General features: G+C 39.6%; 2 protein-coding genes across 4 annotated transcripts; both read right to left on the bottom strand.

Moving 5' to 3' along the window:
• Positions 1-364: 364 nt before the first annotated feature.
• On the bottom strand, positions 365-4,016 carry C11H15orf48 (chromosome 11 C15orf48 homolog). Of its 3 annotated transcripts, none has more exons than XM_071755251.1 (5): positions 3,705-3,828; positions 3,348-3,436; positions 2,548-2,608; positions 1,804-1,896; positions 365-506 (listed from the first exon to the last, which is right to left on the bottom strand). In XM_071755251.1, the coding sequence occupies exons 1-4, from the start codon at positions 3,744-3,746 to the stop codon at positions 1,828-1,830; spliced, it is 261 nt and encodes an 86-aa protein (XP_071611352.1). In that variant the 5' UTR covers positions 3,747-3,828; the 3' UTR covers positions 365-506; positions 1,804-1,827. The 3 variants fall into 3 exon arrangements, with proteins under 3 accessions (XP_071611352.1, XP_071611351.1, XP_071611353.1); XM_071755250.1 differs by lacking the exon at positions 365-506 and adding an exon at positions 957-1,459 and having other exon boundaries at positions 3,705-4,016; XM_071755252.1 differs by lacking the exons at positions 365-506; positions 3,705-3,828 and adding an exon at positions 3,874-4,007 and having other exon boundaries at positions 1,685-1,896.
• Positions 4,017-5,543: 1,527 nt separating this feature from the next.
• Positions 5,544-13,347, bottom strand: AFG2B (AFG2 AAA ATPase homolog B). Its single transcript, XM_071755249.1, has 8 exons — positions 12,092-13,347; positions 10,871-11,056; positions 9,417-9,575; positions 7,720-7,929; positions 7,089-7,316; positions 6,865-6,999; positions 6,153-6,278; positions 5,544-5,837 (listed from the first exon to the last, which is right to left on the bottom strand). The coding sequence occupies exons 1-8, from the start codon at positions 13,166-13,168 to the stop codon at positions 5,685-5,687; spliced, it is 2,274 nt and encodes a 757-aa protein (XP_071611350.1). The 5' UTR covers positions 13,169-13,347; the 3' UTR covers positions 5,544-5,684.
• Between the last annotated feature and the right edge of the window lie 2,051 nt (positions 13,348-15,398).

Below are 15,398 nucleotides of genomic sequence, written 5' to 3'. Positions count from 1 at the left end.
AGATTAGCTAACAAAGCAAAACATTCTATTTTTTCTATTACGCTTCAGCACACGATGAGAGAAGAAACAACCTATGACTGATGGCAGCCACACTGCTTAATGTGCTACTGGAAGACAGCAATGAAAAATAATTGAGTACAGAAATTACATAAAAATTACTGCTCTAATGTCGACATACTTAATTTATAGTATTTATAGACCATACAAGTGATTTACACAAACAAATTCAATTAATGCATGAACTCAGAGCATAGCACTTCCATTTGGTAGTCCAGTAAAGATATAGAAATACAGAATACATCATAGAAAATATTTGAAAATATTTTTCTATTAAAATACTTAAAACTCACATTTTTCAGAGCACTGGATTTTTGTGTTGTTATGCTATCAAATCATCTTGTAATACAATTCCTTATATGAAAGCGAAGAGTACATTCTGAAGTCTTGCAGTTCCTCCCAAACATAAATGCTGAGTCATCCTTACTTGATAAACAAATATGCTGCATATGCACACAAATATAGGGTAAAGTTACATTTTAGCTATTTTTTTTTTTTTTTTGCCTCAGCAGCAGTAAATCTGAAGAAAACACAAAGCTTCTGAAGCCAGGCTACCTTAAAATTCAGGAAACAGCTTCAGTAACTTAAGTTTTGTCTGCAGCAGACTAACCTAAAGCACTTCACTATTACTCACTTACAGGAACCTCCTCCAGTTAGCAGTTGTTTCACTTTTGCTTTCTTCCCTACAGAAATTAACGTGTACTCTGAACATCTATTTTAAAAGAAACTGTATAATATACTGAGGAACTGGCTGGAAGGTTATGTGTACAGCAAATACCCACAAAAGACTGTTCTACCATTGGATGCATATATTGCTTTATTAAATTACTGGGTGTTAATTCACATTCTTTTCTTGACCAATGCATAACAAAACACAAAGATACTTAGACAGTACTGTCCCTTCATGGAGTTATTCCTAATTTTAATCTGTTTCTCTTTTTGTTAAACATAAAAAAAATGTTTAAATATGTTGCTGAGCAGTACATTTGACCTTGCACATGAAGTACCTTGCATAGAGAGAAGAAACGGACATAACGTAATTAGCTTTGGATCATTTAAGTTTCCTAATTCTAGTAACTTTTTCTAAATTTGAACACAGTATTTAAATACAACAAATTCTGATTTTCATTTCCTTCTTAGTCACGTTTCTTGTAGTCCCAAATACAGCCTTAAATAAGTTAAGTTATAGCATTAGCAGTGGAACATTAGTTTTGATTTCAACTGTTGTTGCATCTAACACACAAAATAAATGCAAGTATACTCGATGACCACATATGTTGCCATATAAAGAGGTTCTCTGGCTATGATGAATATTTGGTCTGTATATACCACACAGAAACCAGGAATCCCAGTTTGGAAAGGCTTTTGGGTAAATCTCCATTTATGGAATTTACATGGAATGCTGTAAGAAAATCAAAATACATTTTATTTAAAAACCATAGAATTACAAAATTAATGCATTTTGAGAAATACAAAATTCTACAACAGGTGAAAAGGCTTTTTCCCATCTATAATTACCATCTGAATATTCATAATTTGCTATCAAATGCCTACAAAAAATGAGTATTTGAGACAGATTTTTGGACTGTGTGGATGTTATATGCCAACTTCTAAGGCAACATGAAACTTCTCATCCAGAGTCCAAAAAATGTAGGGAGACCCTAAAAATGTAGCAGAAGCATTTCCGCACACTGATTTCAGTAGTCAAGTTTGTGCAGAAGTGATTCCACTAGATTCATAGGGTACCTTTTTGGAGGCAAGAGAAACTTGTCACTTCACAAGGCTTTTGACATTTTCAAGTTCTTCTATAGGTTTCCACTTCTGATTGATTGTTAATAGCTGGAAGAGATTAAAAGAAAAATATGGATGAAACTAGGAAAATGCCAGTAAGAATGTATTTCACTTCCACCCCTCCCCGTATCATACAACTTATCATTGCAAAAGGATTTCTAGTGGCTTTACATATTCCTTCCAGAAGAAAGCAAAAATAGCAACTGATGACATACTTCGTAATTTGTTGAATAAAGTCACTTGTATATTAAATAATAACAATGCCAAATATTTCTCTTATCCTTAGCTGCTCTACTGAACTAAGATTTCTTCTTTCAGGTTGCAGTACTCAAAAACCATTCTAATTAGAGTCAATTTTGTAATTCAGGACAAAGGGTAAACAGTATTTCCTTTAAACTCCAAGTTTCCACTCTTATCAATGTAATTGAATAAATGGATTGTAGAGATTGGGAGACAGGGACAACAACCAGGCTCAGATCTAGAATGTAATAACTGAATCCCCATCATGAAGACATTCAGGAAAGATACTTTCTATAAAGTAATGAATTAAGCAACTGGTTCCACTTCTAAATAGATGTTTGTCAGCTTTACATTTCTTTCTGCGTTTATATTTTGCTAGTCCTAAAACATTTAGGTTAATTTATTCATTGTGTCAGAAATATATGCTATTTGTACTGATATATTATTTGTACAAGTTACCTTCTGAGGCTTTGTAGGATCAACAGTTTCCCAGGGTTCTGGATTGCCTCTCTTGTTAATGCTTTAAGAGAAGATAAAGCAAAACAGGCACTAAGTTTATAGGATGTGATCCTACACACATTTTTCCTATATGACCAGTCTACTGTAAACAGAACTATTAATGTAAGCAAGTAGTTCAGTTCTTGAAACACAAGTTTACAGGTTTGAGCATTCTAAATTCTGGGTAGGAAATCAACGATATCTTGTTTTATTTGTAGCTTCTAAGCACTAGACAAGCCACCACTGTTCAAGTAGTAATGGGTAAGGGAAGCAAGGTGAAAAATAAAAAGAGGAAAGGGACTTCTTACACTGACAGATAAAATGCCCATTCCAATAAATTTAAACATAAAGATTCCCAGAAGCTTAAAGAGTACAGGAATTAGCTCCAATTGTTGGCCAAGCCATCAAAATACAAGCTTATTGTAAGTTCATATTACCAAATGCTGTTCTTTATGTACAATCAAGAGCCTGGTTGCAACACATCTGCATGCCATCTATCTTATTATTTTGAATTCTTCATAAGAACATTTAAAATCTACTACACACTGAAAGCAAGGAAAAAATATAATCTATTAAGTGAAGAGCTAGGAAATAATTGGACTACACTTCAAATTAATTTCTTTAGTATCACAGATCTCTTAGTCATTACTAGTAGACTGGGATATCGACATGGATATATATTTTTTTTTAAGTGCAGAAAAATGATGGTTTCTGTTAAACAGAGGTTAGGCTAAACTCCAAGCAGTAAGTATTTTGCTTACATCACATCAGATTTGGAGAACAGGGAATAAACACAAAAAGAGAACGCCCCAACTGCTGCAAAGGACACTATTCCAACCAGGGGAATGAGCTGAAAGACACAAAACGGAGGAAAGCATTTAAAAACCAGTGTCCTGGCTGCAGAGCCACAGGCAGGGGGAGTGACAGATACAGGGAATTAATGACTGCCTGTTAAGCTGCATTACCTCAATATTACTATTCCCCACCACCTCATTTCAGCCTGAACTTCAAGTCACAGGTGTCCCTTGCTGTCCCTCTGTGAGGTTATTTCAGTGGCAGCCCCCAGCCAGCATCTCCCACACACGGGGGTTATCACACCACGTCCCTGCCGAACTTACTTCTCTTTTTGTTTTTAGCATCTGGAAGAAGCTCGTGCTCATCCTGGCTGCGACTTCGGACCCTGAATAGACGGTTCGCACTCTGTTACCGCACCACAGCCGGGGGGGGACCGTGGGACCAAGGGCTCGGCTGCCGGTTCCGAGGTAGAGGGCACGACGCCCCTGTTACCTGGCAGAGAGAAGGACCAGCAGCACCTCCTGAGAACATCAGCGTCAGGACAGAGTGCTCTCCCCCTTATATAGTCCCAGTGCGGCGGGCAGGGGCGGGCTGTGTCCCAGGACACGCCACCGGGTCTGACCGGACCGGGCCGGGCTGCAGGCACCCAGGCGGGGAGCGGGGGCGCCCCCCCTGTCTGGTCCCAGCAGCGCGGAGTGTGCGGCAACGCCGCCCTGCGGCCTCCGGGGGTAACGCAGGGAACGGGCAGGGAGGGACCCGGGGCTGCGCTCCTCCCGCCGCCTGCCCGCAACCCCTTCCTTCGCTCTCTCGTGCCGAGTAACTCAAATTCTTGCTTCTCCATAAAAGAACACCGTATCCAGGAAAAAGCACGGGCGAGGCCTTGACCTACCCCTTCCCAGAGCTCAGCAAGGTGCACGCAGGGTCTGACACAGGAGCCTTATCTCACTGTCCCTTTCTGTCCCAACAGAGCTTAACCCTGGAAACGGTTCCCATCACTCATGTGTTACACAGCTCCCATCACTTCCCAATACCCTTTTCTGAGAAAAGCTCGCAGGGCCAGGCTGCAGGTGCACCGTGCCAGGACTCCTCCCACCAACTTACTTCTCCATCTATTGCCCACTTGAAAGAAGTGAGAGGAAGGAGAGGTTGCCTTGGACCGGTCCCTCAGCAAAGACAGGAGATCACAGGGCACAGTTAGCTGTTGGTCCTTCTAGAAAGCAAGTACTGAAATTCAGCAGCAGCATGTTTCAAATGAAGGAGACAACAGCATTTTGCTGTCCCAACCACTTTCAGACTGTAAATTGTAAAGCAACACATACACCGGAAAGCAAATCAAAGTTACCCTGAAGGTTTTCATACTTGCACTACTGGTGAGAAACCTTTGGACGTTCCAGAAATTCGATGGCACTGGCCTAACTTGTTCACAGCAATAAAGCAACAGAAGGGTCCTTTCCCATGAACTGGTGGTTAAGGCCACCAAGCCAGAGGACAATCATTTACATCTGGAGCCTTCCCTAGGTTACAAGAGCTTCTGAAGTCTCCCTTTGCCTTCTGCATTCACTAACTGCCTGGGGACTTTCTTTTGTGATCCATCTTGCTGTAAACTACACTGCAGCACAGTCCCTACAACAATACATTGGCAAAAAATGGCTGGGTGGGTAAGAGTTCTGCAGAAAGTCAAACTTGATAGTTTGAATTGATTACAGACTTACTTAATATCTGCTTACTCAATCCAAATACTTGTACAGATCTAAAATTATTCCCAAACCATCCAGACTCCCAAACTTACAACAAGGTGTTAAGTACTAACAACCTTTTAATTGCAATTTTATTTTTGAATCTGCTTGTAAGAAAGCAAGCCTGTAGATATGCATATATGAAACACCTCACATTATATATAATATGGGACTTACTACCTCCTATATAAGATTCTGAAAGTTTTCTATTTTTTTAACATCCATTGTCCTTTGGAGACTTCACACCACATTTTAGAATAAATAACTACTATACACAAGTTTTTGTACTGAAAACTAGGTAATTTACCATAACACTAAGCTGATCCTCAGTGCTTTATCTAAGTATCTCAGTTACTCATTTCATCAGATGGAAACTTAGCCAAAGCAAACAAGATCTAATTTATCCTTAATTGTTGAGATCAAAGATTTTTAACAATTGAAATTTTACTGCATTTCATACAGGAAACCACAGTAAGTACTGTATTAAAAAGCAGGGGAGACATAAGACATTGTAAAAATCTTTGTAATATATTTAAAAATACCTATGCAAAATAGCTCCTTTTTGATTCAAGAGGCTAATTCTTGACTATAAAATTTTTCATAAAACTCCAAGTCTTTTAGGTTTAAGGATGGTTTTACAGTCATTAATGATTTTACAAAATGCTCATGTTTTACAGCAGTTACTTCCAGTCCATTCTCTTGTAATGCCAACAAAGCAGCCTTTAAAAGAAAAAGAAACAACTTTAAGTGTTTATCATGTTTTAAGTTGCAAAGAAGTTATCTTAAGTATTCTACAATATCTTACATTAAATCAGACTTTAGGTAAAGCATCTGAAAACTGTATTTTATTATCTATGGTTACTTAAACATAAACATTGAATAAGATTACTCTTAACTTTTTCATTAACTTTTTTTTTTCATTCAACTGTGCAAGATTGGTACTACTGAAGACTTAATAACTTCTGTGAGTTGCTCTCTTTTTGTTGGAAGGTTTTGTTTAGTTCATTTCACAGTTTAACCATGAATGTTGCTTACCTCCTTGCACAGATTTTCAATATCAGCTCCTGAGAAGAGGTCTGTTAGGACTGCCACATCTTCTAAGGACACATCAGTATCTAATGGAATTTTTTCTGTGCAGATTTTCAAAATGGAAAGCCTACCCTGTAAGTTGGTGTGTATTAAATAAGAAAGCAAAGACAAAAACCAATCGTCAACCCTCTCTCCAAAGCAGCATAAAATCTCAAGTTAGATTTAAGGAAAATCCAGAAGAGTTCAAAGAAACCTTACATGCTTTTTTGATCTTCACAGTTACTCATTACTTCATGAAAACACAACATTTCAGACTAAAGAGGCCATATTTGGCCTGCTTGGCTTAAATTTTTTTCTTTCTTGGGGGGAAGCTCAGGACAAGTAGCTACACTCCCCTTGGGAACAGGGCACAAGAATGATCTGAGGCAAGGAAAGTCAATACGTTGTGTTGACTTCCTAAACTGCAGCTTGATTTCATGCATACAGTTATTTCAGCTTTTGCTTGTTTTCTATATGCAACCGTCTAAATGCATACACCACTTAAGACGTTACTGGGGTTCAAATTACAAAAAGAATTATTACCATTTTAGCTTTTTCATTGTGCCTTCTTCACTGAATTATTATATATATTATAGGAATATGCTCCCTTTGTTCTTAAAGTACACTGGCAACTAATATCTATCCATTTAATGCCACACATGGATTTGTAATACATCACCTTCAGATCTGGAGGTGGAATATAGATCACCTTGTCCAGCCTTCCAGGACGTAGTAAGGCATCATCCAACATGTCTGGTCTATTTGTTGCAGCAACTACCATGAAATCTTTGTTCAAAGTTTCCTGAAACTCTAACTGAGTAAGAGCAGATGTAAACAAATTAGCGAAACATGGAACTGGACAGTATCTATCATTCTTCCTACACAAAAAGGGGACACATATACCTTTCTTTCCTTGTCACTTTGTTCTTGAAATTGACCCTCAAGCTGTAGTCTGTTTCCTCTTCTTTCTGTAACTTTCAGCCCAATTCCATCCAACTCATTGAGAAGAACAGAAAGAACCCTCTCTGAGACACCATGGCCAGTTTTGCAGTGTGACCGAGAGCCCAAGATAGAATCAATCTCATCTAGGAATATTATTGCTGGGGTATTTGCTCTTGCTTGGCGAAAAACCTTTTTTTAAAATTAATGAAGTAAATTGTTAATATGTAACATCCTACCAGGTAGGGTGAAAACATCTGTTTGCATATAGTCAGTATTTTAAAGATACATTCTCAAAAAGACTCATGGGAGAGTCATTCTGGCTTACACTTACTATTAAGTAAATTCTGCTTCTTAATTCTGAAGTGAAATGAAAACAAAAGGGTAGAAATACTTTCAAAGTTTAAAAGTAGTTTCATTTCAGGGCTAGATTCTATATAAATGTGAATCTGTAAGCCATTACTATTTAGTAATCAGATGATTTAACTATCTAACTAACTAGATCTAACTAACTTTAATCTTCTCACTAACAAAATTAAGGCCTAACTATTAAGCAAAATAAACTGCAGACCTTACAAAAAAACGAAAACTATACCTGAGACAAAATCTTCTCAGAATCTCCAACATATGGCGAGAAGAGGTCAGCACCACTCACAGAGAAAAAGGAACAGTGACAACTTGTGGCCACCGCCTTCACCAGCGTGGTTTTGGCACACCCTGATGGCCCATACAGGAGAATACCCTTTGGATGAGACAGGCCCATCCTAGCAAATGCCTGAGGAAATTTCATAGGCCACTCAATACTCTGTCAATACAGAAAAATACATGAAATTCTTAGTAATGAGATTAGAGTTCATAGGCAATCAATAAACTTGCTGATCACATTATTTTCTCTCCTTGATTAATCTGAAAACAGAGAATACCAATTTGGTCTTCCTTCATATACTGCCCTTCTTAAAAGTCTCCTCTCAGTCTCAAAACAGAACAAAAGGTAATCTTTGAAAAATGATATGCAAGAGTCTTCTTCAGCTACAAATTCAGGAATGGATAAATGATCTGGCTGCAAACTAGGTGTTTTTCTGGAAAACAGCTAATTTTCCCCTGATATTACACTCTGTGCCATCTGACAACTGACTCTGTGCCATCTTGTGACTGGAAGATGTTCTAACTCACAAACACTAATAACTTACTGTAGCATAGAAATGTTAAAAATACATTTATAATATAATATTAAAAATTTATAATCAGATACTTTGCAAGATAATTAATTTCTATAACATCACAGAATCACAGAATCACAGAATCACAGAATCACAGAATCACAGAATCACAGAATCACAGAATCACAGAATCACAGAATCACAGAATCACAGAATCACAGAATCACAGAATCACAGAATCACAGAATCACAGAATCAGCTGGGTTGGAAGGGACCTCAGAGATGCATCAAGTCCAACCTTGATCCACTACCGCGGCAGTTCCCAGCCCATGGCACTGAGTGCCACATCCAGTCTCTTTTTAAATATCTCCAGGGATGGAGAATCCATCACTTCCCAGGGCAGCCCATTCCAATGCTTGAACCCTCTCAGTAAAGAAATTCTTTCTAATGTCCAACCTAAACCTCCCCTGGCACAACTTGAGACCTCTTGTGCCCTCTTGTCTTGCTGAGAGTTTCCTGGGAAAAGAGCCCAACCCCCCCCGGCTACAACCTCCTTTCAGGGAGTTGTAGAGAGTGATGAGGTCTCCCCTGAGCCTCCTCTTCTCCAGGCTGAACACCCCCAGCTCCCTCGGCCTCTCCTCATAGGATCTGTGCTCAAGTCCCTTCACCAGCCCAGTTGCCCTCCTTTGGACCTGCTCCAGCACCTCAATCTCCTTCCTAAACTGAGGGGCCCAGAACTGGACACAGGACTCAAGCTGTGGCCTCACCAGTGCTGAGTACAGGGGCAGAATCCCTTCCTTGGACCTGCTGGCTATGCTGTTCCTGATCCAGGCCAGGACGCCATTGGCCTTCTTGGCTACCTGGGCACACTGCTGGCTCATGTTCAGCTTCCTGTCAACCCAGACTCCCAGGTCCCTCTCTGTCTGGCTGCTCTCCAACCACCCTGTCCCCAGCCTGTAGGTCCCCATGGGGTTGTTGTGGCCAAAGTGCAGGACCCGGCACTTGGCTTTGTTGAACCTCATCCCATTGGAACCAGCCCAACTCTCCAGTCTGTCCAGGTCCAGCATATAAAATATCTTGGAAGACATGGTTATTAGCAACCAGCTGTTTATCTAAACATTTTTTTTGTTACCTGTTTTAACTTTAATTTCACATCTTCAAGACCACCAATTTGCTCCCAAGTGACAGGCTTATACTCCGTTAGTCCAATAGCACTTCGAAAAGAGGATGGTTGAATTTTTTTAAAAGCTTCTTGGAAATCTGTGGTATTAATCACCATTTCACTTGAATCCTGGAGAAACCCAGATAAAGCATACTAACAATGTATTTAAATACTAACTTAAAATGCTGTACTAGCATGCAAAACGTGACAAAGGGTCAAGCACAACTTGAAGTGGTAATTTCCTGAGCTAATGAGCTTAAGCACTGCAGATGCAAAGATGTAACACTAAACAGAATATAATGTCTTTAATGGCAAGCTTTTATACAGGAAAAAAGTGAACAGAAATCAGTGCTTTAGAAAATACTATTGCTTTTACCTAAATTATAGTACAATGATCTGCTAAATCAAATGTCAGCCATCTTCAGGGTTAATACACAACAATTCCTAGATTCTCTTGAACACAAAATTCTTCTAACCTTGATTTTCACCCATTACTGGAGAAGGCAAGGTACTTTATATCATAGTCTAGAAAATACCATTATTAAACTACAGATGCAGTAAGAGAACTAGGATGTTATTTCACACAGGAGCTTGCAGTTCTCAAGGCAAACAGGCCACCTACTTATTCATTATTTTTATTTGTCCATCTATTTCTTTCCAGGATACCAAGCTCAAACTATTTTATTGGAGAAGAAAGTTTTAGAAATATGATTTTCTCTTGTTTCTACCCCTGAGTGACAAGAGTGTTCTACCATATTCTGCAGATGCCCTACTCTGGTAACGTTGCAGTTCTGGCTTTAAACTTCTGCTCAGCCATTCCAGATGAAAAACCACATAAAACATACACCTGGATTCTTGTAAAAGTTCCAGTATATAGAAAGAATATTAAGAAACAGCAAATCTCTAAATCTGTGCCTAGAGTATCTAGGAATGTAAATTTCTCCACACTGGACAGTTTTATACCTTGTGTTTATCGCAATCTTTTATCCATCCATACAACCCAAGTGACAACAGTTATTACCATTAGTAGTTATATATTTATGGGCCAATCTAAACTTTAATTTGCAGTTGTTATTAAGAAGCTCAATTCTAAATAGCTGATAGCTTCAAGAGAAATCTTTGGTGGACATTACAGTTTGGTTCACCGAAAAAGACTAAAAACTGTTTTGCACAATACTAGAAAGATAAAGATAAAAACTTTTGACAAAGCTTTACATCCAGAAGGGGGAAAAGGTGTTATTGCAGGTAAGAACTCAAAGGACTAGCAAAATGGTGCATTTATGTTTATAACCCACTTGGTGTTTCTCAGTATTTTCATTTGAGTTCTTCAACTTGCTGAGTTTTTGAAGTAAAGCTGAGTACTAGTGAGGAAAGGGTGGTACATATTATTAAGGACTCTCTTCTTGACTAATTGGCAACCATACCAAAGAGCTGTGGAACACGGCCTGCATAGCAGCTTCTCTGCAGAGTGCTGTAAGATCAGCTCCAACATACGCAGTTGTCATTTCTGCCAGTTTAACCAAATCAACATCTGTAGAAATCGGCATACTGGATGTTAGCAATTGCAGGATAGATCTTCTTTGTGTAAGTGTTGGCATCCCAATAATCACCTAAACCAAATATAGTGAACAAAAATTTTAAGTAGGTACTTTGCTACATTCCTCTTATTTTTTAGACCTAAGCAATCAAGTTTCTCCCTGCTTTATACTTCTTATTGAAGATTGATACTTATATTGCAATTATTTTACAAGAAACTTGAAACAAGAAACAGTGACGCTATGCAACTGACAAGTATTTAAAATATTCTTCATTTACAATTACTTGCCAAGCAAACAGTGTTTGTATAAACAGTTTTTTACAGGACATTATCACTGTGTGTCCATTGAGTCCTATTATAAGGTAATTTCAACTATGTCATAAGATTGATATAATATCCTTGCATCACAAACCAAATTAGATTCATCCAAAATAAAAAAATCTATTAGATAAACATTTGAATGTTACAAAATAACTGTTAAAATACCACCATAAAATGTTTCTGAATAATCTATAAATCCTGGAAAATAACCAAAATCATAGCTGGGAAAGCATTAAAGAACTTTACCAAACTTCATGACCTAAGAAAGCACTTAGTCAACAAAATAAACAATACAAGAAAACAATACAAGAAAAAGCACTGTGTGTTGTACTACTGCACATTTTTGGCTTCTGACCATTAGATTAGCAGTTTTCTTGACTGAAATCTGAATAGTTTCTGACACAGGAGGTCACTAGTTCCCTGTCACAATAAATTTGTAATGAGACACACACAATCTTCAATCTGGGATTTAAATGAGAGAAACCCAACTTTGTAATACTAAGCACCTGTAAGCAAAGGAAAACTTTCAAGAACAGCCAGGTGTCTGTGATAAAGAGTCCTCTTTTCTATTTTCACGTATTCGGAGCTATCAGCTTCTGGAGTAAAATGTGCTCCCTATCTTACCCAAGCTGCAACAATCTGAAGAAGGAAACGGGACACACCTCAGACCTGCAAAATCCCACAATTAAACATGAATAGTAGACATTTAAAAAAAAATTAACTGCCTCCTGTTCTGACTCAATAAGGAAATTTTAAAAAGAGCATAACAATAGCATGGCTTACTCACCTCTCTGTCAAATCTGCCAGGTCGTCTCAGTGCAGGGTCTAAGGCATCAGGCCTGTTTGTTGCTGCCATAATGACCATCTTACCCTCACTGCCCACACCATCCAGCAGTGTTAACAACTGAGCAACAACACGATCTTCAGGAGCATTGCTTGAACTGCCTCGCTTGGGACACAGAGAGTCAACTTCATCAATGAAGAGAATGGTCGGGCCTTCAGATGACATTTCTCTGCCCTTTTCAAAGATTCTCCGCAAATTCTCTTCACTTTCTCCTGGTCTTGAGCCATAGAGAGCTGGGCCACTGATGCAAAACAGATATGCACCCACTTCTTTTGCTACTGCTTTTACAAGAAGAGTTTTTCCTACACCTGGGGGGCCTATTAACAGCACCCCATTAGGGACAGAAAGCCCTAACTTCTTAAAAGTTTTTGGGAAGCGGAAAGGCAGGTCAATGATTTCTTTCAAAGACTTTTCTGCATCATCAAGTCCTGCAATGGGAATTTTTGCAGTGGCTTCTGATAAATGATTGTACCATTCAGAAGTAACCACCTCCTTAATTTTAATGCTTGTTTGGGGCGTTACGAGTCCGGCTTCATCCGTCAAAGGGTCTACAGACAGTATTTCAATACAAACCACGGGGTTTTCAAGATTCGCGGCCACAGTAACGACGTAATGGAGCGAAACATAAACATTTCTTAGCAGTTCTCTGATTGTCTCCTGCAACACTGCTCTGGGAGTCGACTTTTTGAGCGCAGAGCTCTTAAGGACTACTTTCACAGTCGCTTTTTTTAACTGGCGATACGCCAGAAGCTTCAGCTGCCCGACACCCATCGTCAGACCCCGCAGGTCCCCCGCGGTCACCCCCGCGGTCCTGCAGCTCAGATCCATCTGCACGTACCCGTCCGCCAGATCGTGCCTGGGCCACGCCGTGCACAAGCAGCAGCCCATGGGCAGGGAGATCCTCAGGGGGACACCGATCCTGGCTCCCAGGAAAGAGAGGGTGGCAGGTCCTATCCTGCACCTCTGGGTACCTTCATCTCCCGGGTCCAGGGGAAGCAGCTTTAAGGCTGACGCCTCCATCGCGGACCTGCGCGGCGTTCCCTCCGCCGAAGAGGGCAGGAACTCCCTTCCTCTGCGCGGCCCAGTCCAACTCCTTATCACCTCACCTCGCCATCCCGCTCCCCCGGCACCAAGCCCGCCTTCCCGGCCGCACCGCAAAGCGCCACGCCCCTCAGCAGCCACACGGAAACGACCCGCGGCCGCCACGCCTACCGCGCATGCGCCGCCACGGAGCAGGCGCACGATTGGGAGCCCGCGCTCGGCGGGGCGGGACGGGACCTTTCCTTCCGCTGCAGGGGGCGTTCGTGCTCCAGGAGTGCCTCTGAGGTGGATGCTTCGAATGGTAATGTGATCACCTGAGAGCTCTCCCTCGGCTTTTTATACTTTCGTCCCAGTGACGAAATGGATTGCCCCTCATTAATAATTGCCGCTCGCCTTGTTCTCCACACATATGGACTTAGTGGGGCTTGTCTCCTACCCTCAGTTCCCCCCACCCGACATTGGGATTGAGTCAACTGTGGGTGCTGGTGGAAAGAAGTGGGACAGCTGACTTGAGAAGCTGCTAGCACAAGTAATTAGGATGGAAATACTACACCAGTCGGTAAAACTGTAGTAGTATGGTGCTTTGAAATGTTCAGTCAGCATTTAAAGAAAAATAAATGGTGTAACTATTTAGTCCACCACCTTCTTTTACTGTGCTATGAGTTGTACAGTACTTATACAAAAACCGTCCAGGAGATCTGTTAGTATTGTGGAATGCAAGATAAAATCATGTTCTATAAAAGACACTATGTGCATAGCTTTGTTCTTGGAAGTAGCTTCTTTGTGGGTGAAGTTACACATGTAGTGAATATATGTGCAAGCTTAATTTGAGACCATGTATATGTACAAGAATTGGGATCTTGAATACATGGCACCATTCAGATGTAGTTATGATGACAGAAAATGCAGTGTGGTTTACAGCACAACTGCAACCTGTCCTGCATGTGCTTTGAAGGCCTCTGGAGAGAAAGTGTAAGAAATCCCTTTGATTGTGTCCTGCTTAATCACAGTCTTAGTGAAACACTGGCTTTACACAAAATACTATAGTAAAACATGAACGAAGCCAGGTAGTGTTAACAGAGTCAGTTCAGCTAATTTTAAATGCCGACTAAGAGCTCAGAAGAAAGGTGTAGGGCTGAGCAGTGTGAAAAGCAATAAGCGTTCTCTTTATGCCAAGTAATGTGTGAAAGGGCCTATGTTCTGTTTCCTTCCAATTCATGACCACGTTGTCTCCTTTCAGGGTTTATTTTACTGTTCCTTTTCTCCTGGATATCTGCTTAATGTTTCTTTTCATAGCATGTTTTTGTAATGCACATGTATGCAAAAGATGATATGGAATATGCAGACTTATTTAGTGTGAGACAGACTGATGTCTGTCCAGAAAATGTACAGACAAAAGATTATAAGGAGCTTTCATTCCAAGAAAGAGAATGTATTTTCAAGCCAATGTCTTATAAACACATTCTCTTGTTTTATTTCTTTCCCTCAAAGGTTCTCATAAACACAAGTGCCCTCAAGTACATACTCAATTAAACAAAAAACATACTCTGTTTAAAATGGCAGATTTGTGTTTTGGAGAATTCCAAACTGTAAGTGGTAGAGTTTCTGCTTGGTTTTAAAAAGTTGTGTTTAGGAAAGGAAAGTATGGAAAAGTGCGTATTTGAAATGAGTCTGTGGTTTATATTCATATATCGTTGTTCTTTTTAACAGACTTACTGTAACATTTGGAAAATCTGATTTCTTACAAAAAAGAAAACACCTGCAAATCTAATCTTGAATGACAGTTCCAAATAATAGTTGTTAGACTTATTGTTTTGAGTTTCTGTTGGCTTTAGTGAGGTCTTCTAGCTGATTTTTTAATGACTTATGCATGTAAGAGGTGCTTAGCAGTAATGTAATTTTCCAACTTAAAATTTACTTTGATACAGAAAAAAGCACATGTAATTTTTAAGTGGTAAGAAAATAAAATTTCCCCCAACTCAGTAAAGTGATAGTATCTAGTTCAATATACCTTTTCTGGCAGTATTTCCACAGTACAACAGTGGAAAATAGCCGTATTTTTTCATGTCAGAGAACCGGGAAATAATTTTTTAGTATTATTGAAGGTTTTATGTATAGATCTAAAATCTCTTCAAATTGCCTTATTCAAACCTGGAGCTGAATTAGGCAACAAATGACCTGCTGAATATAGTTGCTGTCAATATGTATA

The sequence above is a fragment of the Heliangelus exortis genome, chromosome 11 (assembly GCF_036169615.1).
Source record: "Heliangelus exortis chromosome 11, bHelExo1.hap1, whole genome shotgun sequence".
Classification (NCBI taxonomy): domain Eukaryota; kingdom Metazoa; phylum Chordata; class Aves; order Apodiformes; family Trochilidae; genus Heliangelus; species Heliangelus exortis.
The sequence above is the reverse complement of the archived record's forward strand: the minus strand, read 5'-3'. Positions and strand labels throughout refer to the sequence as shown.